This window comes from Schistocerca gregaria, chromosome 1 (assembly GCF_023897955.1).
Source record: "Schistocerca gregaria isolate iqSchGreg1 chromosome 1, iqSchGreg1.2, whole genome shotgun sequence".
NCBI lineage: Eukaryota > Metazoa > Arthropoda > Insecta > Orthoptera > Acrididae > Schistocerca > Schistocerca gregaria.
Window position 1 is genome coordinate 776,961,511 of NC_064920.1, and position 27,913 is coordinate 776,989,423.

The window sequence follows — 27,913 nt, forward strand, 5'->3', positions numbered from 1 at the left end:
TAATCATACAATCCTTCTTTCTATGTATTCGCAATACATTAAATTTGTCTATGTTAAGGGTCAGTTGCCACTCCCTGCACCAAGTGTCTATGTGCTGCAATCTTCCTGCATTTCGCTGCAATTTTCTAATGCTGTAACTTCTCTGTATACTACAGCATCATCTGCAAAAAGCCGCATGGAACTTCCGACACTATCTACTAGGTCATTTATAAATATTGTGAAAAGCAATGGTCCCATAACACTCCCCAGTGGCATGCCAGAGGTTACTTTAACATCTGTAGACGTCTCTCCATTGAGAACAATATGCTGAATTCTATTTGCTAAAAACTCTTCAATCCAGCCATACAGCTGGTCTGATATTTTGTAGGCTCTTACATTGTTTATCAGGTGACAGTGCAGAACTGTATTGAGCGCCTTTCGGAAGTCAAGGAAAATGGCATCTACCTGGGAGCCTGTATCTAATATTTTCTGGGTCTCATGAACAAATAAAGCGAGTTGGGTCTCACACGATCGCTGTTTCCGGAATCCATGTAGATTCCTACAGAGTAGATTCTGGGTTTCCAGAAATGACATGATACGCAAGCAAAAAACACGTCCAAAAATTGTACAACAGATTGATGTCAGAGATACAGGTCTGTAGTTCCCGTTCCTCTAGAGACTTGCGGTACGCGGCTGTTAGAAGGGGGCAAGTTCTTTCACGTACTCTGTGTAGAATCAAATTGGTATCTATATCTACATCTACATCTATACTCCGCAAGCCACCTGACAGTGTGTGGCGGAGGGTACCCTGAGTACCTCTATCGGTTCTCCCTTCTATTCCAGTCTCGTATTGTTCGTGGAAAGAAGGATTGTCGGTATGCTTCTGTGTGGGCTCTAATCTCTCTGATTTTATCCTCATGGTCTCTTCGTGAGATATACGTAGGAGGGAGCAATATACTGCTTGACTCTTCGGTGAAGGTATGTTCTCAAAACTTTAACAAAAGCCCGTACCGAGCTACTAAGCGTCTCTCCTGCAGAGTCTTCCACTGGAGTTTATTATCATCTCCGTAACACTTTCGAGATTACTAAATGATCCTGTAACGAAGCGCGCTGCTCTCCGTTGGATCTTCTTTATCTCTTCTATCAACCCTATCTGGTATGGATCCCACACTGTTGAGCAGTATTCAAGCAGTGGGTGAACAAGTGTACTGTAACCTACTTCCTTTGTTTTCGGATTGCATTTCCTTAGGATTCTTCCAATGAATCTCAGTCTGGCATCTGCTTTACCGACAATCAACTTTATATGATCATTCCGTTTTAAATCACTCCTAATGCGTACTCCCAGATAATTTATGGAATTAACTGCTTCCAGTTGCTGACCTGCTATTTTGTAGCTAAATGATAAGGGATCTATCTTTCTATGTATTCGCAGCACATTACACTTGTCTACATGGAGATTCAATTGCCATTACCTGCACCATGTGTCAATTCACTGCAGATCCTCCTGCATTTCAGTACAATTTTTCATTGTTGCAACCTCTCGATACACCACAGCATCATCTTCAAAAAGCCTCAGTGAACTTCCGATGTCATCCACCAAGTCATTTATGTATATTGTGAACAGCAACGGTCCTCTCCCCTACGGCACACTTGAAATCACTCTTACTTCGGAAGACTTCTCTCCATTGAGAATGACATGCTGCGTTCTGTTATCTAGGAACTCCTCAATCCAATCACACAATTGGTCTGATAGTCCGTATGCTCTTACTTTGTTCATTAAACGGCTGTGGGGAACTGTGTCAAACGCCTTGCGAAAGTCAAGAAACACGGCATCTACCTGTGAACCCGTGTCTATGACCCTCTGAGTCTCGTGGACGAATAGCGCGAGCTGGGTTTCACACGACCGTCTTTTTCGGAACCCATGCTGATTCCTACAGAGTAGATTTCTAGTCTCCAGAAAAGTCATTATACTCGAACATAATACGTGTACCAAAATTCTACAACTGATCGACGTTAGAGATATAGGTCTATAGTTCTGCACATTTGTTCGATGTCCCTTCTTGAAAACGGGGATGACCTGTGCCCTTTTCTAATCCTTTGTAACGCTTCGCTCTTCTAGAGACCTACGGTACACCGCTGCAAGAAGGGGGGCAAGTTCCTTTGCATACTCTGTGTAAAATCGAACTGGTATCCCATCAGGTCCAGCGGTCTTTCCTCTTTTGGGCGATTTTAATTGTTTGTCTATCCGTCTGTCGTCTATTTCGATATCTACCATTTTGTCATCTGTGCGACAATCTAGAGAAGGAACTACAGTGCAGTCTTCCTCTGTGTAACAGCTTTGGAAGAAGACATTTAGTATTCCTGCCTTTAATCTGTCATCCTCTGTTTCAGTACCATTTTGGTCACAGAGTGTCTGGACATTTGGTTTTGATCCACCTACCGCTTTGACATAAGACCAAAATTTCTTTGGATTTTCTGCCAAATCAGTACACAGAACTTTACTTTCGAATTCATTGATCGCCTCTCGCATAGCCCTCCTGACACCACATTTCCCTTCGCGTAATTTTTGTTTGTCTGCAAGGCTTTGGCTATGTTTATGTTTGCTGTGAAGTTCCCTTTGCTTCCACAGCAGTTTTCTAACTTGGTTGTTGTACCACAGTGGCTCTTTCCCATCTCTTACGATCTTGCTTGGCACATACTCATTTAACGCATATTGTACGATGGTTTTGAACTTTGTCCACTGATCCTCAACACTATCTGTACTTGAGACAAAACTTTTGTGTTAAGCCATCAAGTACTCTGAAATCTGCTTTTTGTCACTTTTGCTAAACAGAAAAATCTTCCTACCTTTTTTAATATTTCTATTTACTGCTGAAATCATTGATGCAGTAACCACTTTATGATCGCTGATTCCATGTTCTGCATTAACTGATTCAAATAGTTCGGGTCTGTTTGTCACCAGAAGGTCTAATATGTTATCGCCACAAGTCGGTTCTCTGTTTAAATTTTCAAGGTAGTTTTCAGATAAAGCACTTAAAAAAATTTCACTGGATTCTTTTTCCCTGCCACCCATTATGAACATTTGAGTCTCCCTGTCTATATTCGGCAAATTAAAATCTCCACCCAGAACTATAAAATTGTGGGGAAATCTACTCGAAATATTTTCCAAATTGTTCTTCAGATGCTCAGCCACAACAGCTGCTTAGCCTGGGGGCCTATAGAGACATCCAATTACCATGTCTGAGCCCGCTTTACCGTGACCTTCACACAAATCATTTCACATTTCGGATCTCCGGCAATTTCCTTCGATACTATTACACTTCTTATCGCTATAAACAAGCCTCCCCCTTCACTGTCCAGCCTGTCTCTGCGGTATACATTCCAATCTGAGTTTAGGATTTCATTACTGTTTACGTCTGGTTTCAGCCAACTTTCTGTCCCTAGTACTACATGGGCGTTTTGACCGTTTATTAATGAGAGCAGTTCTGGGATTCTTTCTATAGACGCTCCTGCAGTTTACTATTAGCACAGTAATATTGTTATTCCCTGTTGCATTTTGCCTATTCCTACCTTGCCGCATCTTAGGAGGCCTGGGGAGGGAATTCTCTAACCTAAAAAACCCCCATGTGCACACCACACTTACTTCGCTGCCCTTGTAGCCGCTTCCGGCGTGTAGTGCACGCCTGACCTATTCAGGGGGACCCTACATTTCTCCACCTGATGGCGGAGGTCGAGAAATTTGCACCCCAGCTCTCCGCAGAATCGCCTGAGCCTCTGGTTTAAGCCTTCCACTCGGCTCCAAACCAGAGGACCGTGATCGGTTCTGGGAACAATACTACAAATAGTTAGCTCTGATTCCACCCCACGAGCAAGGCTTTCAGCCTTCACTAATTCCGCCAACTGCCTGTACGAACTGAGGATGACCTCTGAACCCAGACGGCAGGAGTCATTGGTGCTGACATGAGCAACAATTTGCAGTCGGGTGCACCCAGTGCCTTCTATCGCCGCCGGTAGGGCCTCCTCCACATCTCGGATGAGACCCCCCAGCAAGCAGACAGAGTGAACACTGGCCTTCTTCCCCGACCTTTCCGGAATTTCCCTAAGGGGCTCCATCACCGCCTAACATTGGAGCTCCCAATATCTAATAAACCCCTCCCCCCGTGTGCCTGCTCAGACCTTGCTGAAGGAGCAGCCACATGTCTACTCACAGGCAGAGCAGATGATGCCACACAGCCAGCCTCCACATTTACCCTCCACCTCATGCGCCGCGAACACCGCTGAACCCGCCACTCTCCTTGGGGAGAGGGTGGCCCAACTGTGCCCGGTACCCGCGAAGATGTCTCGACAGCAGGGACAGTGGGTGAAGCATGTAACACCTGGGGTATACCTTGCGACACACCAGACTCTCCACTGCCGCTACACTCTGAGGCAGCAGCCTGAAGACGGCTGACCGCGACCATCAACACGCTCAGCTGTTCGCGAAGAGTGGCCAGCTCCTGCTGCGTCCGTACACAGCAGTCACACATCCTATCCATCCTAAGGAATCAATTTACTGAAGAGACTTAATCAACTTTTAACTAGACTGCTAATTCACTAAAGGCGGCTGATTATTGACTAAACTGTGATTGCTAACCACTTCTTGTAGAAAACAATGAAAATAGCACTACCTGTCTCTGGACTGTATTCAAAACAAACAATAGCACTACTGACACTAGCACTATGGTTGACTAAAGGGACTCTCTCTGACTGTATTCAAAACAAACACGAAATCTATGGAACCCTATTAATAGCACTCGACAATTAAAGCTTACTAAAAGCAAAAACACACGGAAGAAGAAGTGACAAGTAAGAAAAATACAGTTAATACTTAAATTAAGGTAGCTCGCTGCATAGCAGACGTGAAGCAGACGGCGGTTAGGGCGACACTCCCATCAGGTCCAGTGGACTTTCCTCTGTTGAGTGATTTCAGTTGCTTTATTATTGCTTGGACACTTGTTTTGATGTCAGCCATTTTTTTGTTCTTACGAGGATTTAGAGAAGGAATTGCAGTGCAGTCTTCCTCTGTGAAACAGCTTTGGAAAAAGGTGTTTAGTATTTCAGCTTTTTCATCCTCTGTTTCAATGCCATCATCATCCCAGAGTGTCTGGATATGCTGTTTCAATCCACTTACTGATTTAACGTAAGACCAGAACATCCCAGGATTTCCTGTCTATTGGTACATAGAATTTTACTTTCGAATTCACTGAATGCTTCACGCATAGCCCTCCTTACGCTAACTTTGACATCGTCTAGCTTCTGTTTGTCTGAGAGATTTTGGCTGCGTTTAAACTTGCAGTGAAGCTCTCTTTGCTTTCGCAGTAGTTTCCTAACTTTGTTGTTGAACCACAATGGATTTTTCCCATCCCTCACAGTTTTACTCGGCACGTACCAGTCTAAAACGCATTTTACGATTGCCTTGAACTTTTTCCATAAACACTCAACATTGTCAGTGTCGGAACAGAAATTTTCTTTTTGATCTCTTAGGTAGTCTGAAATCTGCATCCTATTACTCTTGCTAAACAGATAAACCTTCCTCCCTTTTTTTATATTCTTATTTACTTCCATATTCAGGGATGGTGCAAAGGTCTTATGATCACTGATTCCCTGTTCTGCGCTTACATAGTCAAAAAGTTCGGGTCTGTTTGTTATCAGTAGGTCCAAGATGTTATCTCCATGAGTCGGTTCTCTGTTTAATTGCTCGAGGTAATTTTCGAATAGTGCACTCAGTATAATGTCACTTGATGCTCTGTCCCTACCACCCGTCCTAAACATCAGAGTGTTCCAGTCTATATCTGGTAAATTGAAATCTCCACCTAAGACTATAACATGTCGAGGAAATTTATGTGAAATGTATTCCAGATTTTCTCTCAGTTGTTCTGCCACTAATGCTGCTGAGTTGGGAGGTCAGTAAAAGGAGTCAATTATTAACCCAGCTCGGTTGTTGAGTATAACCTCCACCCATTATAATAATTCACAGGAACTATCCACTTCTATTTCACTACAGGATATCTACTACTAACAGCGACAAACATGCCACCACTTGTTGCATGCAATCTATCCTTTCTAAACAAGTCTGTGCCTTTGTAAAAATGTCGGCAGAATTTATCTCTGGCTTTAGCCAGCTTTGGTGCTTTCTATCAGTGCTTGCAGTTCCGGTACTTTACCAACAGCTTCGACAGTTCACAATTACAATACTCATTGCTGCTTGGTCCAGGCATGTTCTGACTTTGCCTCGCACCCTTTGAGGCTGTTGCCCTTTCTGTACTTGCCCGAAGCCATCTAACCTAAAAAAAAAAAGTCCAGTCCATGCCACGCAACCCCTGCTACTCATGTATCCGCCTGCTAGGTGTAGTAGACTCCTCACCTATCCAGCAGAACCCAAAACTCCACCAACCTATGGCGCAAGTCGAGGAATCTGCAGCCCACACAGTCGCAGAACCGTCTCAGCCTCTGATTCAGACCCTCCACTAGGCTCTGTACCAAAGGTCCACAGGACTTGTACCAAAGGTCCACAGTCAGTCCTGTCGACGATGCTGCAGATGGTGAGCTTTGCTTTCAACCCGCTAGTGAGACTTGCAGTCTTCACCAAATCAGATAGCCGCCGGAAGCCAGAGAGGATTTCCTCCGACCCATAGCAACACACATCATTGGTGCCGACATGAGCGACCACCTGCAGATGGGTGCACCCTGTATCCCTCATGGCATCCGGAAGGACCCTTTCCACGTCTGGAATGACTCCCCCCGGTATGCACACGGAGTGCACATTGGTTTTCTTCCTCTCCCTTGCAGCCATATCCGTAAGGGGCCCCATTATGCGCCTGACGTTGGAGCTGCCAACTACTAGTAAGCCCACCCTCTGGGACCACCCGGATCTTGCAGACTGTGGGGCAACCTGTGGAATAGGACAAGCAGCCATGTCTGGCCGAAGGTCAGTATCAGCCGGAGACAGAGCCTGAATTTGGTTTGTCAGACAAACTGGAGAGGCCTTCTGTTCAGCCCTCCAGAATGTCTTTCGACCCCTGCCACACCTCGAGAAGATCTGAGCCAACATTGTCAAAAGTTTTCTGTAAATCAATAAATGCTACAAACATAGGTTTGCCTTTTTTCAATTTACCTCATAAGGCAAGTCATAGGGTCAGCGCTGTCTCTTGTATTCCTGCGTTTCTCTGTAACCCAAACTGATCTTCCTCAAGGGCAGCTTCTTCTAACAGTCCCAGTCTTCTGTACATATTCTGAATTACTATTTTGCATCAGTGACTTATAAAACTAAAGGTTCAGCAGTATTCACACCTGTCATCACCTGTTTTCTTTGAAGTAAGAATTATTACATTCTTCATGAAGTCTGAGGATATTTCACCTGGCTCATGTATATCTTGCATATTAGATGGAATAATTTTGTCATGGTATGTTTTCAAAGGATTAAATAATTCTGAGGTAACGTTGACTACTCCAGATGCCTTGTTTCAACTTAGGTCTTTCACTGCTTTTTATATCATCATATCCCTATCTCATCTTCTTCCTCTTCCCTTTTCATACTAATGTCTTCAACTTTTGAGTCAAATCTCAATTACAGTGGCTGCCCCAGGTATTCCCATGGTTGAGTGCGAGGTTGTTCCAGGTGTGGCCGACAAGGAAAGAATTTCGAAGGGACCAAAGGAAGAGCCTCCCCAGTTTGTCTGACAAACAATTTCAGATGGTATCTGTGGCTGACAAAGTACCTGAGCCAGATGAAGTTGCTCACTCTGCTCCAAAGGAATCTTCTCAGCCTGCAAGGTCTGAGCATTTACAGAGGCTGAGATTACAGGAAGTTGGGAGCTCCAATGTTAGCTGTATAATGGGGCCCCTTAAGGCTAAGGCTGTGAAGTAGGGGAAGAAATCCATTGTTCACTCTGTGTGCATATTGGAAGGAGTTATTCCAGATGTCGAACGGGTGCTTCCAGATGCCATGAAGAACACAGGGTGCAGCAAACTGCAGATGGTGGCTCATGTCAGTACTAACGACGTGTGTTGCTTTGAATTGGAAGATATTCTCTCTGGTTTTGCACAGCTAGCTGAAGTAGTAAAGACTGTCAGTCATCTGTAACATCATCGACAGAACTGACTGTTTGAGGTTTTTAAATCTTGTCCAATGCAGTCTCCGACAATCAGGCTTTCCTTCTCATCCCGTACATTAAGTCTCCCCTGACCCATGGTTCTGGGTGACTTTTCCCAATATTTACTTTTTTTCCTAGACCTCTGCAGTCCTTTTCCTTCACCCTTCTTCCTTCCCCTTCAGTCCTTTTGCCTGAAGAAGGAGCCACTGGCTCCACAAAGCTTGTCAATCACAACAGTCTTTTATGTGTGTGTTCTGCCACCACTTGGTGACTACATTTTTTATCTATTCAGTTAAATAATTTTATCAGTAATTGACTGTTTTGTTGTTACACTTATAAATTAAGCTATAGTGGACTGGGGACCTTAAAATTGCTCTAATAAGCAAATTAACATTTAATTCTGATATTATTTTCAGTATTCTGAAATTATGGTAGTGAAACTTAATTATTCAGGATCATAACCTACTGCTCCAGAACATTATATGCCGATAAATGATGCAATGTACTTCATTCATGCGCCAATTCACAGCTCATGCAAAGTACATTTATCTTGAGAAATGATTAATGTGGGAACTATGTAGCCTACTGAGATTTCACCATAACTTCCTTACATTTCAAACAGTTGGCTGACATTATTGAAGAATTTATAGAAGTTTGTTGCTTCATGTCTGCTTCGTAAACTAATGTACTTGGGGGAAAATTATGACACACCTCAATTTTTAATCTCTTAAGACATTGCTGCACACTACCAACATCAATGTTTTACCTTGTGCACCATCATTTGCAATGGTTTTCTATCCACCTACAAGAGAAAAGCTGTTCCAATAAATTTTCTTGTATAATTATAAATTTATGTGTGTTTGATTTGCATGCACAATTGTTACATATGTACATCAAACAATAAAAAGAGCTATTTTTTATTTTCAGGCAAAGGAAGAAGTACGTGCAATATTACTTACCCTGGGCAATTAAAACAGGTTTGACAAGTGAATTTTTGCTGAACATATATTTTGAGAAACGCTGGGAACAGCAAGTCTCTGATCTTCTTAATGAGGTACATATAACACCATTAAAAATACCAAAGACGTGAAGACTAATAGAAACATAAAAGTTCCGTGGATAATTAAAGAATATCAGTTAATTACTGTAAGGTTGCACTCTGGTATTCAAGAAGGCACCTGTCAAGAGTGTGGACAAGGTTGTATGTAGTGCTCATTGCAGAAAGTATTTATTGTGATGAAATCCAATAAGCTACACAGCTGTAAAAATATTTATACAAAGTTTATCCACTTTCAACAGGTCTTTCAAATTATTCATGTGAAATAAATAATAAAAAATGACAGTGCACATTTTTGTATCCACAAGAAAATATATTATTTTTATAGCACAAAATTAATTTTATTTCATTCTTCTACATTTTCTCCGTGCTATGTTAATATATTACTTTTAATGGTTTTAAATGTAAATTAGAGAAAACAGCCTAACTGCAACAGTTAACAGAAAATATGCATTGTCCTTAAAAAGAGGAAAAAATTACTAGTAAGCTACAATGAAGTGGTGTGAAGTGATGTGAGTTGTTGATAAAGAGTTATTTGTGCAAATTCTACTTAACAAAACTGTATACATGCCAAAAATTAAGGTATGAAATACAACACACACTGATCTTCAAATGGAAATAAGTCCAAATTTATATAAAATAATACTTGTCTTCATTGCAATCCTCATATCCAGTGTCAAAAGTGTCCACATTTTAATTCTATTTTCTTTGTCGTTTCACAAGAGGATTTCTCCACTGTCTTGTTGCATCAGGTGATGGTGTTACTGGCTTGAATGTGAATTCTGTTATACAGAACGGTACTATTTAAAATCACAATTAACTCATCACAATACAGTATCTTTCTATGTTTAATTATTAATTATTGAAACAATCAAATCCAAAGCCAGCTGACAGACATACATAGAGAAAATAAAGAAAATGAATCTCTTCTTTATTTTATTTTTTATCTTTTAAATCGGTTCCTAAATGCTACTTTCTTTAAAGTTCCAGCAGCTACAAAATTGATATATGTTTTCTCAATTTTATGTACCGTAACTACTCTAGTTGTTCTGTTAACAAATACAAATTACTCTTAATTCCTCAAATTCTGTTTGAATTTGAAGTAAAATAATTCAATAATATAGCAGATATTCAGCACAGTACATACAAGTGCAACAGGAGAAGAGACAGCAACTGGTAACTTTAAATATCTGTGCTGGATCCTCTACATATGTTCCTCTAATATTTATTTGAGTTATACTGGGGAGAACAATATATTTTCAAGATTGTGTCAACTGTCTTGAAGATTGGAGCATGTTTAAATGGTTTTATGTTATGTGACATAATATTACATCAATAAATGCAGTAGCAAAAACTGTTGAGATGAGCCAAATTGAAGAGCAAACACCATAAAATGAAAGAGCTGGTTTATTTTTTTTTTTTTTTTTTACTAAAAATGGTGAAATGAAGGAACAAAACCAAAACTTAGGTGTATAATATTTCCAAAAAACCTTTTCCAAGTATGTGACAGCATCATCACTGTTATAAAGACATCTTGCCACCAACTGTTGGACTGGCATTCACTAGTGTGTATCTGCGGCTGGGCTAGTGCCATATTCATATCTTTTATAGCATTATTTTATTATTCTTGTACAAGGGAAACTCCCCATCGCCCCCCAATCGGATTTAGTGGTAAGATGGTCCAGTGGATATCCTGTCAAAAACTGAACACAGGTACTTTTAACTGTATGATATATGTTACATTGTATTTAGGAACTTTCGGGGTAATTGAACATGTATCAATAATTACAGATTTCTGTAGTTGTATATATACGTTTGGATGTGGCAGTACTGCGTTGATGTACCAGTGGATATTGAGTGATATGACTCCTGTAGTTGGTAGTATAATTGATATAATGTCAACTTTATCCTGATGCCACATGTTCTTGACTTCCTCAGCCAGTTGGATGTATTTTTCAATTTTTTCTCCTGTTTTCTTCTGTATATTTGTTGTATTGGGTATGGATATTTCGATTAGTTGTGTTAATTGCTTCTTTTTATTGGTGAGAATGATGTCATGTTATGTGGTGTTGTTTTATCTGTTATAATGGTTCTGTTCCAGTATAATTTGTATTCATCATTCTCCAATACATTTTGTGGTGCATACTTGTATGTGGGAAATGTGTTGTTCTATTAGTTTATGTTGTATGGCAAGTTGTTGATGTATTATTTTTGCTACATTGTCATGTCTTCTGGCATATTCTGTATTTGCTAGTATTGTACATCCGCTTGTGATGTGATCTACTGTTTCTATTTGTTGTTTGCAAAGTCTGCATTTATCTGTTGTGGTATCGGGATCTTTAATAATATGCTTGCTGTAATATGTGGTGTTCATTGTTTGATCCTGTATTGCAATCATGAATCCTTCTGTCTCACTGTATATATTGCCTTTTCTTAGCCATGTGTTGGATGCGTCTTGATCGATGTGTGGCTGTGTTAGATGATATGGGTGCTTGCCATGTAGTATTTTCTTTTTCCAATTTACTTTCTTTGTATCTGTTGATGTTATGTGATCTAAAGGGTTGTAGAAGGGGTTATGAAATTGCAATGGTGTAGCCGATGTACTGAGTGATTGCTTTGTGTATTTTGCTAGTTTCTGCTCATTCTACATAGAATTTTCTTAAATTGTCTACATGTCCATAATGTAGGTTTTTATGTCGATAAATCCCCTTCCTCCTTCCTTTCTGCTTAATGTGAATCTTTCTGTTGCTGAATGTATGTGATGTATTATATATTTGTGGCATTGTGATCGTGTAAGTGTATTGAGTGCTTCTAGTTCTGTGTTACTCCATTTCACTACTCCAAATGAATAGGTCAATATTGGTATAGCATAAGTATTTATAGCTTTTGTCTTGTTTCTTGCTGTCAATTATGTTTTCAGTATTTTTGTTAGTCTTTGTCTATATTTTTCTTTTAGTTCTTCTTTAATATTTGTATTATCTATTCTTATTTTTTGCCTGTATCCTAGATATTTATAGGCATCTGGTTTTTCCATCGTTTCCATGCAGTCTGTGGTTATTCAATAAGTAATCTTCTTGTTTAGTGTGTTTTCCCTTGACTGTGCTATTTTTCATACATTTGTCTGTTCCGAAAGCCATATTTATATCATTGCTGAATACTTCTGTTATCTTTAGCAGTTGGTTGAGTTATTGATTTGTTGCTGCCAGTAGTTTTAGATCACCCATGTATAGCAAATGTGTGATTTTGTATTGTATGTTCCAGTAATATTATATCCATAATTTGTATTACTTAGCATGTTGGATAGTGGGTTCAGAGCAAGGCAGAACCAGAAAGGACTTAATGAGTCTCGTTGGTATATTCCACGCTTAATCTGTATTGGCTGTGATGTGATATTATTTGAATTGTTTGGATATTAAGTGTGATTTTCGAATTTTTCATTACAATGTTTAGGAACTGTATCAATTTAGGATCTACTTTGTATATTTACAATATCTGTAGTAACCATGAGTGGGATACACTATCGAAAGCTTTTTGGTAATCAATGTAGGCATAGTGTAGCGACTTTGTTTAGTTTTAGCTTGATATGTCACCTCTGCATCTATTATCAGTTGCTCTTTACATCCTTGTGCTCCTTTGCAGCAGCCTTTTTGTTCTTCATTTATAATTTTGTTCTGTGATGTATGTGTCATTAATTTCTGTCTAATGACTGAAGTTAATATTTTGTATATTGTTGGTAGGCTCGTTACGGGGCGATATTTTGCTGGGTTTGCTGTGTCTGCTTGATCTTTGGGTTTCAGATAAGTTATTCCTTGTTCAAGTGTATCAGGGCCTGTGTATGGGTCTGCAATGTAACTGTTAAATAATTTCTTAAAAACAAAGATTCCAAGACTTACCAAGCGGGAAAGCGCCGGTAGATAGGCACAATAAATAAAACACACAAACACACACACAGAATTTCTAACTTTCGCAACCGATGGTTGCTTCTTCAGGAAAGAGGGAAGGAGAGGGAAAGACGAAAGGATGTGGGTTTTAAGGGAGAGGGTAAGGAGTCATTCCAATCCTGGGAGCGGAAAGACTTCCCTTAGGGGGAAAAAAGGACAGGTGTACACTTGCACACACACACACATATCCATCCGCACATACACAGACACAAGCAGACATTTGTAAAGGCAAAGAGTTCGGGCAGAGATGTCAGTCGAGGCGGAAGTACAGAGGCAAAGAAGTTGTTGAAAGACAGGTGAGGTATGAGCGGCAGCAACTTGAAATTAGCGGAGGTTGAGGCCTGGCGGATATCGAGAAGAGAGGATATACGGAAGGGCGAGTTCCCATCTCCGGAGTTGGTGTGCTCCAGCAGCCACCCATTCCATATCAAACGGTCCCTTCCCTACGCCTAGGCCTTCGTGGCAAACGAATCTGCTCCAGTCCTGAATCCCTGAACCATTACACCAACAACCTGAAAACAGCTTTCGCATCCCGCAACTACCCTCCCGACCTGGTACAGAAGCAAATAACCAGAGCCACTTCCTCATCCCCTCAAACCCAGAACCTCTCACAGAAGAACCCTAAAAGTTCTTGTTTCTATTTTACTTTTTTTTTTCACAGTCCAAGACACCTTCTTCCTGTTTTCATGCTTGATCTGTGTTCTGTTTTTGACGGGCTGTCCACTGGACCTTCTTACAACTAAATCTGAAGGGGTTGCGATGGGGAGTTTCCCTTGTTAGGATCAGTATGTGAAGAACATCACTGAATTTGACTTCTGCTTAGATTACAGGTGTAGTGATGTGGGATTTGGCCTCTATTTACATAGTATTTATTTGGTGTTACCTGATACTGGCAAACGAGGGGCACTAACAAGTACACTAATGTATTAATGCTCTCACTGTTTACTACTGCAGCAAATGGGACAGTCACAGCAGTGCTGTTAGCCATTGCGGCAGAAACATCAGGTAACCAATACAATGTGAGCCCACTTTACGGTCTCAATCATCAAACAGAGACAGATTCGAGAGATGATTGAGATTCTGAGGCAGCTTGCTAACATGGATGGGGAGAAAGAATACAAGTTCAGTTTTTCTTTGGTACCAGTAGTAGCGGCCTTATGGGATGATAATGCATGTGCAAGTGCCCCATCAGGCATGAGAATAAGTATTGAGGCCTAAGGTGGATACCATGCAGTGTTGTCTTGGCCATCACTGGGTACTATGGAAGCAGTCCTATATCACTAATGGCTTGTCTGCTTCATTCATCAATTCCAGCCAACAGGAATTTGAATAACAACTACCATTAATAAAGGACATCAATCCCCACAACTTCACACTTGCCATCCAATCAAAAATTAAGTTCAGTGTATTTCTTGACAAACTACCACTAAGAGTTGGATGAAGTAACACTAAATATAGGATCTGAATGGGGCAATTTCATGGTAATGAATATACCACCTGATGAGGGCCACTTGCAACAGCGACAGAAATGTGGGTCTATATAACAATATTCTGATGCAGTCACATACTAAGAAAGGTGTTAATGAACAAGACAATGATTGTGGAGGTCAACTTTTGCCACTCGATACCAGTTACAGCTCACACAAAATAAATTCGCCCATGCACAGAAGTACTGTATTTTACGGACTATAAGGTACAACTTAATTTTTAAGTAATTTCTTTAAAAAATAACATTTTTATAATTTTAATTATTAGATTGCAAAGCCAGGCTAAAAAATTTCTTAGTTCATGAAACCGAACTGACCTTTAATATCCCTGAAATCATCATCTGCACTTTCTTCTTCTTCTTCTTCTTCTTCTTCTTCTTCTTATTATTATTATTATTATTATTATTATTATTATTCCTCCTCCTCTTTATCATCACCATTGTTTTCCTCTGCATATATAAGATGGTACTACTGTAGTAGGCGCGGGCTTCGTGTCTATCTTGGCCACAATAATGCATTCACTATGCTGTTTGTAGTAGCTTACCCACACTACTATTATCGTATTCATTATTAAACCTACTCCTGCATTACCCCTATTTGATTTTGTATTTATAACCGTGTATTCACCTGACCAGAAGTCTTGTTCCTCCTGCCATCGAACTTCAATAATTTCCACTATATCTAACTTTAACCTATCCATTTCCCTTTTTAAATTTTCTAACCTACCAGCCCGATATAGGGATCTGATATTCCACTCTCCAATCCATAGAATGCCAATATTCTTTCTCCTGATAACAAAGTCCTTCTGAGTAGTCCCCGCCCGGAGATCCAAATGGGGGACTATTTTACCTTTGGAATATTTTACCCAAGAGGATGCCATCATCATTTAACCATACAGTAAAGATGGATACCCTCAGGAAAAATTACGGCTGTAGTTTCCGCTTGCTTTCAGCCGTTTGCAGTACCAGCACATAAAGGCCATTTTGGTTATTGTTACAAGGCCAGATCAGTCAATCATGCAGACTGTTGCCCCTGCAACTACTGAAATGGCTGCTGCCCCTCTTCAGGAACCACACGTCTGTCTGGCCTCTCAACAGATACCCCTTCGTTGTGGTTGCACCTACAGTACGGCCATCTGTATCGCTGAGTCACGCAAGCCTCCCCACCAACGGCAAGGTCCATGGTTCATGGGGGATCCTACATTATTATGCCTTTTTATTATGTCAACAATTTAGTCAAAATAACTACTGTATTGTAAGTTATGTAGGTTTACCACTGTCCTTTATCACATGCACAAACAATGTACTAAAATGAGTCTTGGACAAATAAATAAATATTATGCAGCCAACTACATGGAACAAGCTGCATAAATCGAGCAGTAAACCTTACCATCTTCACAGAAATGAGATTCCAAGATGGTCCCAAAATATTAGTAACATTCATAGACCTGCCAGCTGCAAACAACGTGGTCTGGAAGCAAAGGTTACATTACATTTTTCAATTTAATAGTGATGAAAAAGGGGCTGAATCGTGAAGATGAATCAACATACATGGCAGCAGGATATCAAAGGGCTGAAGATGTGCATTTAAAATTCTCTGTGATTGTAAGTACGATGATAAAGAATACCACATAAGATAAGTTCAGCTGAGGAGGACTGGGGATTTCTAAAAAGGATTATCATGTAATAAACTTATGTGTGTATAAGGGGAAGGTAACTGTGAAGAAATTGTGGGTAACAAAGAAGAAGTATAAAAATGTTCAGGAAAAGAAAGTAGTATAACAGTATAAGTCACTTAGAAATGAAATAAATAGGAAGTATGTGCAAGCTAAAGCGAAATGGCCTCAAGAAATACGTGACATAAAAAATTAAGTGATTGGCTGAGTGAAAGATGCAGCATGCAGAAAAGATAAAATAAATTTGGGAGAATTTAAAAGCAATGGTGTCAACGTTAAGTGTGTGAAAGAATTTCACTATTAAAAGCAAGAGGAGAACGAGTAGGTGTAAAGATTCCACTGTGGGCATCTATTATGGGGACAAAATGCATGCTAAAATGATAAAAGAAGAAAAGGATGTTGATTTGGAGGACTTATAGAGCTATTATTAGAGCCAGAGAGTGACAAACCATTAAAATATTTGCAGTTAAATAAGACAAAAGGCATAATAACATTCCCTCAGAATTTCTAAAACAACTGGAGGAAATTGCAAATAAATGATAATTTGAGTCTGTGAGAGACTAGAGTCATCATATTTTTGGAAGAGTATCATCCGAACAATTCCAGTGTTACAAGGGTAGATAAATGTAAGAACTATAGAACAACCAGCTTGATTGCTTATCTATCCAAGTTGATGGCCAGCAGAATACACAAACAACTGGACAGAAAGTTTAGGATGTGTTAGATATTGATCAGTTTGACTATGTTGATCAGTTTCACTATGGGGAAGGCAAAGGCAACAGAAAAGTTCTGACATAGTATCTGTTGGCCTAGGAAAAGTATCTGAGAGTGTAAAATGGTGCAAAGTGTCTGCACCCTCAGAAAAATAGATGTTCAGCCCATATATTGAAAATGAAGTTTCATAAGTGAAACTACTAGGGCGAAAAAAAAAAAAAATGCATGAGGAAGAAGCAGGGTGGGCATAGGAATCAGACTAACACAGGCAAAGAGAGCACTCCTCATGAAAAGAAGTCTACTGCGATCAAATATAGGCTTTAATTATATTCCTGGGAGGACATCATTGAACAGTACTGAATCATGAAAAACAAAACAAAAAACTGGAAAAGATGAAAATTGTAACATTGGAGATGTGGTGTTACAGAAGACTGCTGATAACTATGTGTCTGGTAAGATAAAAACTGATGAAGTACTCTGCAGAACTGATAAGGAAAAGAATATGTGGAAAACATTAAGTGGAAGATGGGACAAAGAGAGAGAGAGAGAGAGAGAGAGAGAGAGAGAGAGAGAGAGAGAGAGAGAGAGAGAGAGTACGAGCGAGTGGTGTGTGTGTGTGTGTGTTTCCTTGCACTTACAGATGCTTTTAGTAATAATATATGTATGACATATTACAATCAGCTGGATTTATTTTTTCCTTTTTCATGTACAATATATTATCAATTTCAGAGTTACACAATACCATCTACAGAAGGCATGCGGATTTAGTTCACCTGTATCAGAATAATTTGCTTAGCTTGATGGTATGGCTTTAAAAGTAAAAGTTATTCATATTGCCAATGCTGGAAAACACAATAACTAATAATAAACTTTGGGTACATAAACTGTTGGCCATTAAAATTGCATCACAAAGGCAGCATGCAATGAGCGTCAAACTAACATGAAGTGCACTACATGTTTGGATGTGCAAATTTTTAGCATTTCAAGACAACCACTCTAAGAAGGTAGTTATGCCTCAAGAAAAGAGAAAAGTCCACCTGCATGCATTGGAATTCGACAGTCGCCATATTGTGGCCGATCGTGTCTGTGCTTTATTGTTTCACAATATTGCTTTCTTGTTCGTCAGGAGCACTGTAATATGAATATGGATTTGAGGCATTCAGGGGACCGTACTCAATACCACATAGAGTTTAGCATCCAAGAGGGCAGACATCTTGTTCATTCAGCCATGCAGGGTCGAACAGAAACATCATGTACCTTGTCATAAAATGGGCTTCTTCTCAGCAAGTCTAGTATCTACATGGACAGTGCGACATTGTTTGAAACACTATGGTCTGGCAGCATAGCAATTATTGTTGTGACTTCCCTTGGTGTGGCAGCAGTTAGAAGAGTGCCAAAAATGGTACACTCAGACAATGCTGGTCACAGAAGAGGTGTCATGTCACCTTTCAGGCAAGTCCTGGTTATGTGTACAGCATCTACATATGTACTCCGCAAGCCATCGTATGGCGCATGGTGAAAGGAATCTTTTACCACTGCTAGTCATTCCCTTCCCTTTTCCACATACAAATGAAATGAGGGAAAAATGAGTGTTCATTTGCTTCAGCAGAAGCCCTTATTTCTTTTCTCTTGTCTCATAGGTCATTACATGAGATGGCAGTAGGCTCAGTCTGCAATCTGTCATAAATGCCATTTCTCTAAAATTTTTAAAAATTGTTTCACAAAAAGAATGTCTTCTTTCTGCCATGTTCCACATGTCTTCTCATTTGAGTACATGAAATATTTTTGTAATATTCATTTGCTGATTGAATCCACTGGTAACAAACCTAGCAGGTTGTCTCTGAATTGCTTTGTGCATTCTTTTAATCCAACCTGAGCAGTATAGACATTCTGTTGGCAGTCTTCTTTATACAATGTCTGATCAAAAGTATCCAGACATCTACTGATGGACATTAATATGGTGTTTCTACCCTTTATCTTTGTGATGGCTCCTGTGTACACTTTCAATGAGGTATCTGAATGTCTGTGGAGCAATAGCAGCCCATTCTCCCTCAACAGCTGAAAGCAGAACAAGTAGCGATGTTGGTCACTGGGGTCTGGAGAGAGAAGTTGACATTCTGACTCACCATAAAGAAGTTCCATTGAATCCAGGTAGGGACTCTTTGCGGGCAAGTCCATTTCAGGAGTATTACTGTCCACAGATGATTGCCTCACAGATGCTGCTTCATGATATGGTGTACTGTCATGCTGAAACAAATAAGCATCATCTCCGAACTGTTCTTCTACTCCACGCAGTACACAATACTGAAAATATATTTGTATCCTTCCACATTCGGCACTAAATAACATGACCACATCATAACTAGTCAAAACACCTTCATACTCTAACAACACTTTGTTTGTACATCATTGTTGGAACTACATAAGATGTCAGGTAACATTTCCAGGTGCTTGCCAAATCTAGACCCTGGCATTGGATTGCCACAGGGTGAAATCACTCATTTCCAGTCATTCACTGTCTAGTGGCATTGCTCTTTACACAACTTCAAGCATCACTAAGCATTGACTACAGTAATGTGTAGCTGATGAAGAGCTGCTCGACCACTGTACCCCATTCTTTTTAAATCCCTATGCACAGTCATTGTGTTTGCTGGAATGCAGGGGCACTTTGGAACTCAAGAGTGATTCCTTCCACCGATTTCCTATGATTTCTACAACCATCCAGTCTCCGTCTGCCAGTACACGAGATCTGCCTGGTTTCGGTCTAGCTGTTGTTGTTCTGTCATGTTTCCACTTCACAATATCTTTACCAACAGGCAGCTTTACAGGGATTCAAATGATGCATTTACATATGATATATTAACTGAGAGGCCACCATATATCTTTTAGAACTTTATTATATAGTCAGAGTTATACATATTACAAAGATTAATACACCACAAAGTATTTATTTAACCCTCAACAGCCTCACCACTTTGGGCGACATCTAGTGGGATGACAAGTTGCACAGCCTGAGTGAAATTTCCTCCATCCGGGGTTTCAAAGAATTATGATCCACACCATTCCATCCCTCTCTGCTCTTATGTCCATAATGTGGGCTCCCTGCAACATGTGTTTTGGCTGTCTTCTTGTAAGAGCACAATGTCTCCCACTTGGCGTTTAAGCAGTTCCTTATTAGGATGCAGTAGTTCATGGAAGTTTTTTTATTCTAAAAAATATTCTTTCTTCCATCTTTTCATAAAATCATTTTGCTGTTTTCCTCTTAGCTCAGCCTCTCTACACAGATCTTTTTGCATATGTGGTTCAGGAGAGGTGAGTATTGTAGTTAACTGTTTGGTCATTAAGAAATGGCCTAGTGTTAGTGCTTCGGATCCTCCAACTGTGATTGGCTGTGAGTTGTTATCTCATGCAGTTGGGTGCACAGCCAGTGGTATGCATCTTACCAACACAATATTTCAAAATCATAACAACAAGATTTCTGGTCAGATGAATACAGGGTTATAAATACAAAATCAAATAGGGGCAATGCAGGAGTAGGTTTAATAATAAAAAATAAAACAGGAACGCAGGTAGCTACTATGAACAGCACAGTGAATGCATTATTGTAGCCAAGATAGACATGAAGTCCACACCTACCACAGTAGTACAAGTTTATATTCCAACTAGCTCCGCAGATGACAAAGAGATTGAAGAAATGTACGAGGAGATAAAAGAAACTTTTCAGATAGTGAAGGGAGATGAAAATTTAATAGTCATGGGGGACTACAATTCGATAGTAGAAAAAGGAAGAGAAGCAAAAATTGTGGGTGAATATGGAATGGGACAAGGAACGAAAGAGTAAGCTGCCTGGTGGAATTTGACACAGAGCATAATTTAATCATAACTAACACTTGATTTAAGAATCATGAAAGAATGTTATATACGTGGAAGAGGCCTGGAGACACTGGAAGGTTTAAGATAGATTACATAATGATAAGACAGAGATTCAGGAGCCAGGTTTTAAATTGTAAGATATTTCCAGGGGCAGATGTGGACTCTGATTACAATCTGTTGGTTATAAGCTGTAGATTAAAACTGAAAAGAACCATAGGTTGTAGAGAGTTTCAGAGAGAGCATTAGGGAACAATTGTCAAATATGGGGGGAGAAATACAGTAGAAGAAGAATGGGTAGCTTTGAGAGATGAAATAGTTAACGCAGCAGAGGATCAAGTAGGTAAAAAGATGAGGGCTAGTAGAAATCCTTGAGCAACAGGAGTTGAATTTAATTGATGAAAGGAAAAAACATAAAAATGCAGTAAATGAAACAGGCTAAAAGGAGTACAAACATCTCAAGAATGAGATCGACAGGACGTGCAAAATGGCTAAATGGGGGAGGCTGGGGGACAAATGTAAGGATGCAGGGGCATACATCACCAGGGGTAAGGTAGATACTGCCTACAGGAGAATTAAAGAGACCATTGGAGAAAAGACAAACCCCTGTATGAATATCATGAGCTCAGATAGAAAACCAGTTCTAAGCAAAGAAGGGAAAGCAGAAAGGTGGAAGGAATATGTAGAGGGTTTATACAAGGGTGGTGTGCTTTGAGGGCAATATTATGTAAAGGGAAGAGTATGTAGATGAAAATGAAATGGGAAATATGATACTGCGTGGAGAGTTTGACAGAGCACTGAAAGACATAAGTGGAAACGAGGCCCCAGGAGTAGACAACATTCCGTTAGAGTTACTTATAGCACTGGGAGAGCCAGCCATGACAAAACTCTTCCATCTGGTAAGCAAGATGTATGAGACAGGCGAAATACCTTCAGACATCAAGAAGAATATAATAATTCCAATGCCAAAGAAAGCAGGTGTTGACAGGTGTGAAAATTACCAAAATCTCTGTTTAATAAGTCACAGCTGCAAAATACTAACACGAATTCTTTACAGACAAATGGAAAAACTGGAAGAAGCCGACCTTTGGGAAGATGTTTGGATTCTGTAGAAATGTTGGAACATGTGAAGCAATACTGACCCTACAATTTAGCTTAGAAGATAGATTAAGAAAGGCAAACCTATGTTTCTAGCATTTGTAAACTTAGAGAAAGCTTTTGACAGTGTTGACTGGAATAGTATCTTTCAAATTCTGAAGGTGGCAGGGGTGAAACACAGGGATCGAAAGGTTATTTACAATTTGTACGGAAAGCAGATGGCAGTTTTACAAGTCGAGGGGCATGAAAGAGAAGCAATGGTTGGGAAAGGAGTGAAACAGGGTTGTAGCCTATCCCTGATGTTATTCAATCTGTACTGAGCAAGCAGTAAAGGAAACAAAAGAAACATTTGGAGTAGGAATTAAAATCCATGGAGAAGAAATAAAAACTTTGAGGTTCGCTAATGACATTGTAATTCTGTCAGAGACAGCAAAGGACCTGTAAGAGCAGTTGAATGGAATAGAAGTGTCTTGAAAGGAAGATGTAAGATGAACTTCAACAAAAACAAAACAAGGATAATGGAATGTTGTCGAATTAAATCAGGTGATGCTGTGGGAATTATATTAGGAAATGAGACACCTAAAGCAGTAGTTGAGTTTTTCTATTTGGGGAGAAAAATGCCTGATCATGGTCAAAGTAGAAAGGATAAAAAATGTAGACTGGCAATGGCAAGGAAAGCGTTTCTGAAGAAGAGAAATTTGTTAACATCGAGTGTAGATTTAAGTGTCAGGAAATCTTTTCTGAAGGTATTTGTAAGGAGTGTAGTCCTGTATGGAAGTGAAACATGGACGATAAATAGTTTAGACAATAAGAGAATAGAAGCTTTCAAAATGTGGTGCTACAGAAGAATGCTGAAGATTAGATGTGTAGATCATGTAACTAATGAGGAGGTATTGTACAGAATTGAAGCAGAGAGGAGTCTGTGGCACAACTTGACTAGAAGAAGGGATCAGTTGGTAGGAAATGTTCTGAGGCATGAAGGGATCACCAGTTTAGTATTGGCGGGTAAAAATCGTAGAGGGAGACCAAGAGATGAATACACTAAGCAGATTCAGAAGGATGTAGGTTGCAGTAGGTACGTGGAGATAAAGAAGCTTGCACAGGATAGAGTAGCATGGAGAGCTGCATCAAACTAGCCTCTGGACAGAAGACCACAATAACAACAACTTAGTGTCTTTGTCAGGTTTTCCTGCGACCAATCAACAAGCTGACCGTGTCCCTTATTTATGCCTGGGTGCTGTCTGGTGTTCCCCACGCAGTCCGCGCCTGCTGCAGTCATTCCTGGTAGTGCTATTTATCTTTACGCATTTCATCTTCTCTCTGCACCCTTTTCTGCTGTTTTTCCTGATGGCAGCCATGCCAAGGTGTTCCGTACTAAGTTTGCACCTGCCAGGCGTGTTCCCAGCACTATTGACATGCGACGTTTCTTATGCTGTTGGCATCTGCTCTGGCTTTCTATCATGTCCCTGACATTCTCTTGGCCCTGTGGATTTGATATTCCACTAGAAGGTGCACTTTCTGCTGAATCAGGCTGCTGTGGGAATTGCATATTCTGTCCGTACAAACTGCAGCATCTCTCATTGCGGTGGTTGCAGTCTGGAGTCCTGTACAGTATTTCTGGTAAGTTGATGACACATTCGTCATTTGGCTGCATGGTCAGAAAAAAACTGGACGAATTTCTTGACCATCTGAACTTTTAGACACCCCAACATTAAGTTCACAATGCAACTAGATAATGATGGACAACTTCAATTCCTGGATGTCCTGGTGAAAAGGAAGAAAGATGGCACATTAGGGCACAGTGAGTATAGGTAACCAACACACACTGATTTATGTCTACAGAATGACAGCTGTCATCATCTGTTGCAAAAGAACAAAGTACTGAGAACACTTGTAGAAGGGCCAAGATGCTGTCTGACTCAGACAGCTTGCCAGCAGACTTAGAGAATCTACTGCAAGTGTTGACAGACAGTGGGTGCTCAAACAAGAATATCCGTAAAGTGCTACTTGCCACCAGACAACCTGATATAATCAGAGAACAACAAGAAGAGACCAGGAGGGTAGCCTTTCTACCATATGCAGGGCCTATATTTGCTATCTGCATTCAGAAAAAACACAAAATCCGAAGTGTGTTCTGCCCACCAAACAAGATCAGGGTCCTTCTTGGAATGGTCAAAGATAATCTGGGGTTAAGGACACCTTATATCTATCATATACCATATGAATACAGTATGCCTTACATCAGTCAAACCACCAGAACAATTTAAGTGAGATGTAAAGAACATCAAAGACATAACAGGTTGTGGAAGGCCTCTAAATCAGCAATAACCGATCATTGCCTAGAAGTTGAAGATGCCATGCATTGTGACAGAACCAGGATCCTGGCTCAGACCACCAGATTTATGGATAGTGTGCTTACTGAATCTATCAAAGTCAAGATGACAGAATCTATCAAAGTCAAGATGACAGAGAACCTCTACCAGGAAGCAGGATACCAGCTCAGTAATGTGTGGAATCTGGCTTTAGAATTACTATAGAAATAATGGTAAAAAGATCCCTTATCTGCTAAAAAACCTCAGACAACCAGGGGTGTAATTAACAGGATCGAAATCGCTTATGCAGCACCAAGCACCAACTACCTCCTCAGGAAACAACTGTAGCATCCACAGATAAGAGAGGAACATCATCAACCACCCAAAACCTCAGGCACCACACATCATATGAACAGATGCAATACAGAACTCTAGACGGCGGCCGCCACCACAAGAGGTTGCTGCAGCTTGCATGGACAGAATATGCAATTGCCACAGCATCCTGATTTGGTAGGAAGCGCACCTTTTAGGGGTGTACCAAACCCACAAGGGCAGAAGAATGACAGGGGCACAACAGAAAGCTTGAACGGTTGTCAGCAGCATAAGAAACATCTGCAGCATGTTGATAGTGCTGTGAATGGCCTTGGTGTGTGCCGACCTAGTACAAAATTTCTTGACATGGCCGTCACCAGGGAAAACAGCGGAAACAGGCATGGACGGAAGACAGAATGCCTAGACATAAATAGCACTGCGAGAAACGGCCACAGATGGCACAGGGAACACCGTACACCATCCAGGCATAAACATGGGACATGGTCAGCTTGTCAACAAGTCGCAGGAAATACCAGATGAAGACGCCGACTTACAGCATCAAAATATTTTGTTGGGTAGATGCAGACCACCGGCAGTACACCCGATTCCACAAAATGACACTGAATTGTTGGGAAAGTCTAAGAAATTACGTGGTCGTGAGTTTATTGTAGCTTCTATTTCTACTAATAATGTCCTAGGTGTTTCTTCATCTAGTAGCAATTTTCCCACAACCTTCGTGAGGCAATGTTTCATTGTTCCTATTGCACATTCTCATCAGCCTCCACACCAAGCCCAGTGATATTAACTTCCATGAGACACTTTGGTGAGTGAATGGCTGGCTGGCCGATCCTTGCATCCTTGAATAAATAAATGACGTCTTTCAATTCTGTGGTTGCCACTTGGAACAGTTTCCATTATCTGAATAAATAGTATTTGGCAGTCCTTTTTTTTTTCTCCAGTAAATCTTTTGACAGCCATCAAAAATTTACCTGTGTTCATATCTGATAGGAGTTCGTGGTGGAGAACCCTTTTTGCAGCCCATGTGATCAGTAACATTCAGTATTTATGCAACAAACTGCTGAGTTTGATGAAAAGTGGTCCTGCAAAATGCAAGGCCTTTACTGTAAATGGTTTAGTGAATTTAATGCATTCAGGTCGTAGAGAAGATTCTGCTTTGAATCCTGGACACATCTGGTTATCTCACAAGGAAGACGGGTGTTATTACCCCATTTGCTGTTTGTCTTCCCCTTAAAAAACAAAATTCATTCTGTAATTCAGCTAATACAAAAGCAGTCCCTAAAAGGTGTAATCATATGTGCAACTGTTGAATAAGCAACATTGTAAATGGATGAGAACCTTTTAAGAACAGTGGACACTTTTGCAGTACACTCAGTTCTGCAAAGTGAAGTCATCAATATGAGTTGATCCTGAAGGAATAGATTATAATGTTTTATCTTTGATTTCTTTCGAAATTCAATCTTGTTTCTAAGCACACAATATTCTGCCAGAAAGCTTACACAATGGGTCGTCCCTATCCAACTGCGTTTTGCTGATTCTAGTACATGAGCAGTGAATTTGCCCATTACCTTTTCTGATGTGTAATATTACGGATGAAACAGAGAATCCATAGCAGTATGTGCAACAGTTTCCAATAAGAAGTGTATTCTGATGCATCAGTGGAACCACCCATGCATGAGTAGCCAAGGCTTGTTTAGTTCTTTCATGTCCCCAGCAAAGGCTCATAAGAGATGTGTTGTTGAGGCCACATTACTGGTATTTGAATGAGCCATGAAGGTCCATGCCACCATAGCATAGAAGACTGTAATCTTTCTATCAGTGTTCCATGTGATGGCAAATCTGCCGGACTGGGTGTGGTGGAGCAAATGTCGCCACTGCAATGGCACTGAAATTTCAAGCATTTCAGTTACTCTATTAGTAACAACAGCATTCCATAGATTTGGATCGCTTGGTATCTAGCCGAGTATCACCATGAAATCACTGTATTTTGTGATGTCATGTCCAGAAGACTGGCAGTAATATCTCATATGTCATGCACCCAGTAAGGCAGCTAGTAATTTAAGACACAGAAGCATTACCCTTTTGATAAGAGAAACTCTGCTTTGACTGATAGCCAAATGGACCAATGTATTCTCGGATATTCTGCTGCTCCACACGCTTTTTCTGAGGCATCACAAAATATGCAAACTTGTGAAATTTGTAGTTTTTGACAGTGCAGTCCTGTCCATGTGGATAATCTGAATGACTGCAGATGAGTGAGTCATTAGGTCAAAAATTCCCATCACGGTGCTAACATTTATGGCAATATCTTGTTCCAGTGTGTAACTTTATACCATATACCTTGAAAAAGGATCTCTCCTGTTGTGGATATAAAAGATGCCAAGAGGTTCATAAAATTTTGCTGTCATGGGCAGTAACTGAAATTTATTGTGGACCCATCTTGTAGTTTATTGGTAATGCAATTGTGACAGAAGAAGATTGATTCTGATTCCATGTCCCAGTCAATGGCTAAAAATGTGGTGTGTTCTGTAGCTGACTACCATTCAGTTTCCCATATTCTTGTAGTACATCAGTATTCTTAGCCCATTTCGCCACTTGAAGTTTTATTTGTTGCAATAGACCTGTCAGCTGATAGCATAATATTGTAGTCTTTGCAACTGGCTACAAATTTGTCCATGAAAGTTCTTTTATCTAGAATTTCTGCTGAAATAGGATACATGTCTCTAAACTTTGTAGCCAATTCGCGCAATGATGCAGGAAGAAGAAATGGTAAACGTGTAAAACTACAAATGATGATGTCATTTGTAGTTTGCCAAATTGCAACTCCCTTTTCTCAACATGAAACCATAAGAATCACATTAACTATCAATCCTTTTCATTTAGTGATAATTATAAGAATGCTCGAATGCCATCTTCAAGAATCACCTTTTTATAAAGCCTGAAGCAAATTAAAGTTGACAGTGTTTCAGGCAGCAAATTGGGACCTGAATCTAGAGACATTAAGTGACAGCGAACCATTTTCTCATGACAAAGCATCAAAAACAATTCTTCACTTTGTAATTCCCAGTCTTTTGTTTTTCTCTGCTTGATGAGATAGTAAAATATATCATTTGAATTGTTCTGCATACTGATCCTTTCAAGGTGCTCACTGTGATTGTACAGCTGGATTTGTGAATGATGCACCACATGAAAATGAATATTACTAGAGAATTTTCTTTATAACAACGTAAAAGGCTTCTGTATTACAATGATTTGAAGGAAGGATCATATGTTCCTTTCTTAGTAATGAAACTTCTCTTTGGCCTTCCACCATTTGGA

At 40.1% G+C, this 27,913-nt stretch overlaps 2 protein-coding genes across 5 annotated transcripts in view; one reads left to right on the forward strand and one right to left on the reverse strand.

Moving 5' to 3' along the window:
* The window catches only part of LOC126268633 (ubiquinone biosynthesis protein COQ4 homolog, mitochondrial), a 120,552-nt gene extending 110,455 nt beyond the window's left edge, over positions 1-10,097 (forward strand). Inside the window, exon 6 of one of the 2 annotated variants that reach the window (XM_049973925.1) lies at positions 9,039-10,097. In XM_049973925.1, coding sequence (XP_049829882.1) covers positions 9,039-9,201 — 163 coding nt within the window. In that variant the 3' untranslated portion in view covers positions 9,202-10,097. The remainder of the gene's footprint in view (positions 1-9,038) is intronic. The other variant, XM_049973926.1, reaches the window with a different exon arrangement.
* LOC126268660 (E3 ubiquitin-protein ligase CCNB1IP1-like) overlaps positions 9,488-27,913 on the reverse strand; it is a 259,062-nt gene continuing 240,636 nt past the window's right edge. Inside the window, exons 5-6 of one of the 3 annotated variants that reach the window (XM_049973929.1) lie at positions 19,112-19,232; positions 9,868-9,950 (exon numbers count right to left, since the gene is read on the reverse strand). In XM_049973929.1, coding sequence (XP_049829886.1) covers positions 9,868-9,950; positions 19,112-19,232 — 204 coding nt within the window. Of the gene's footprint in view, positions 9,951-19,111; positions 19,233-27,913 lie in introns of those variants that run through there. The other 2 variants (XM_049973927.1, XM_049973928.1) reach the window with 2 other exon arrangements.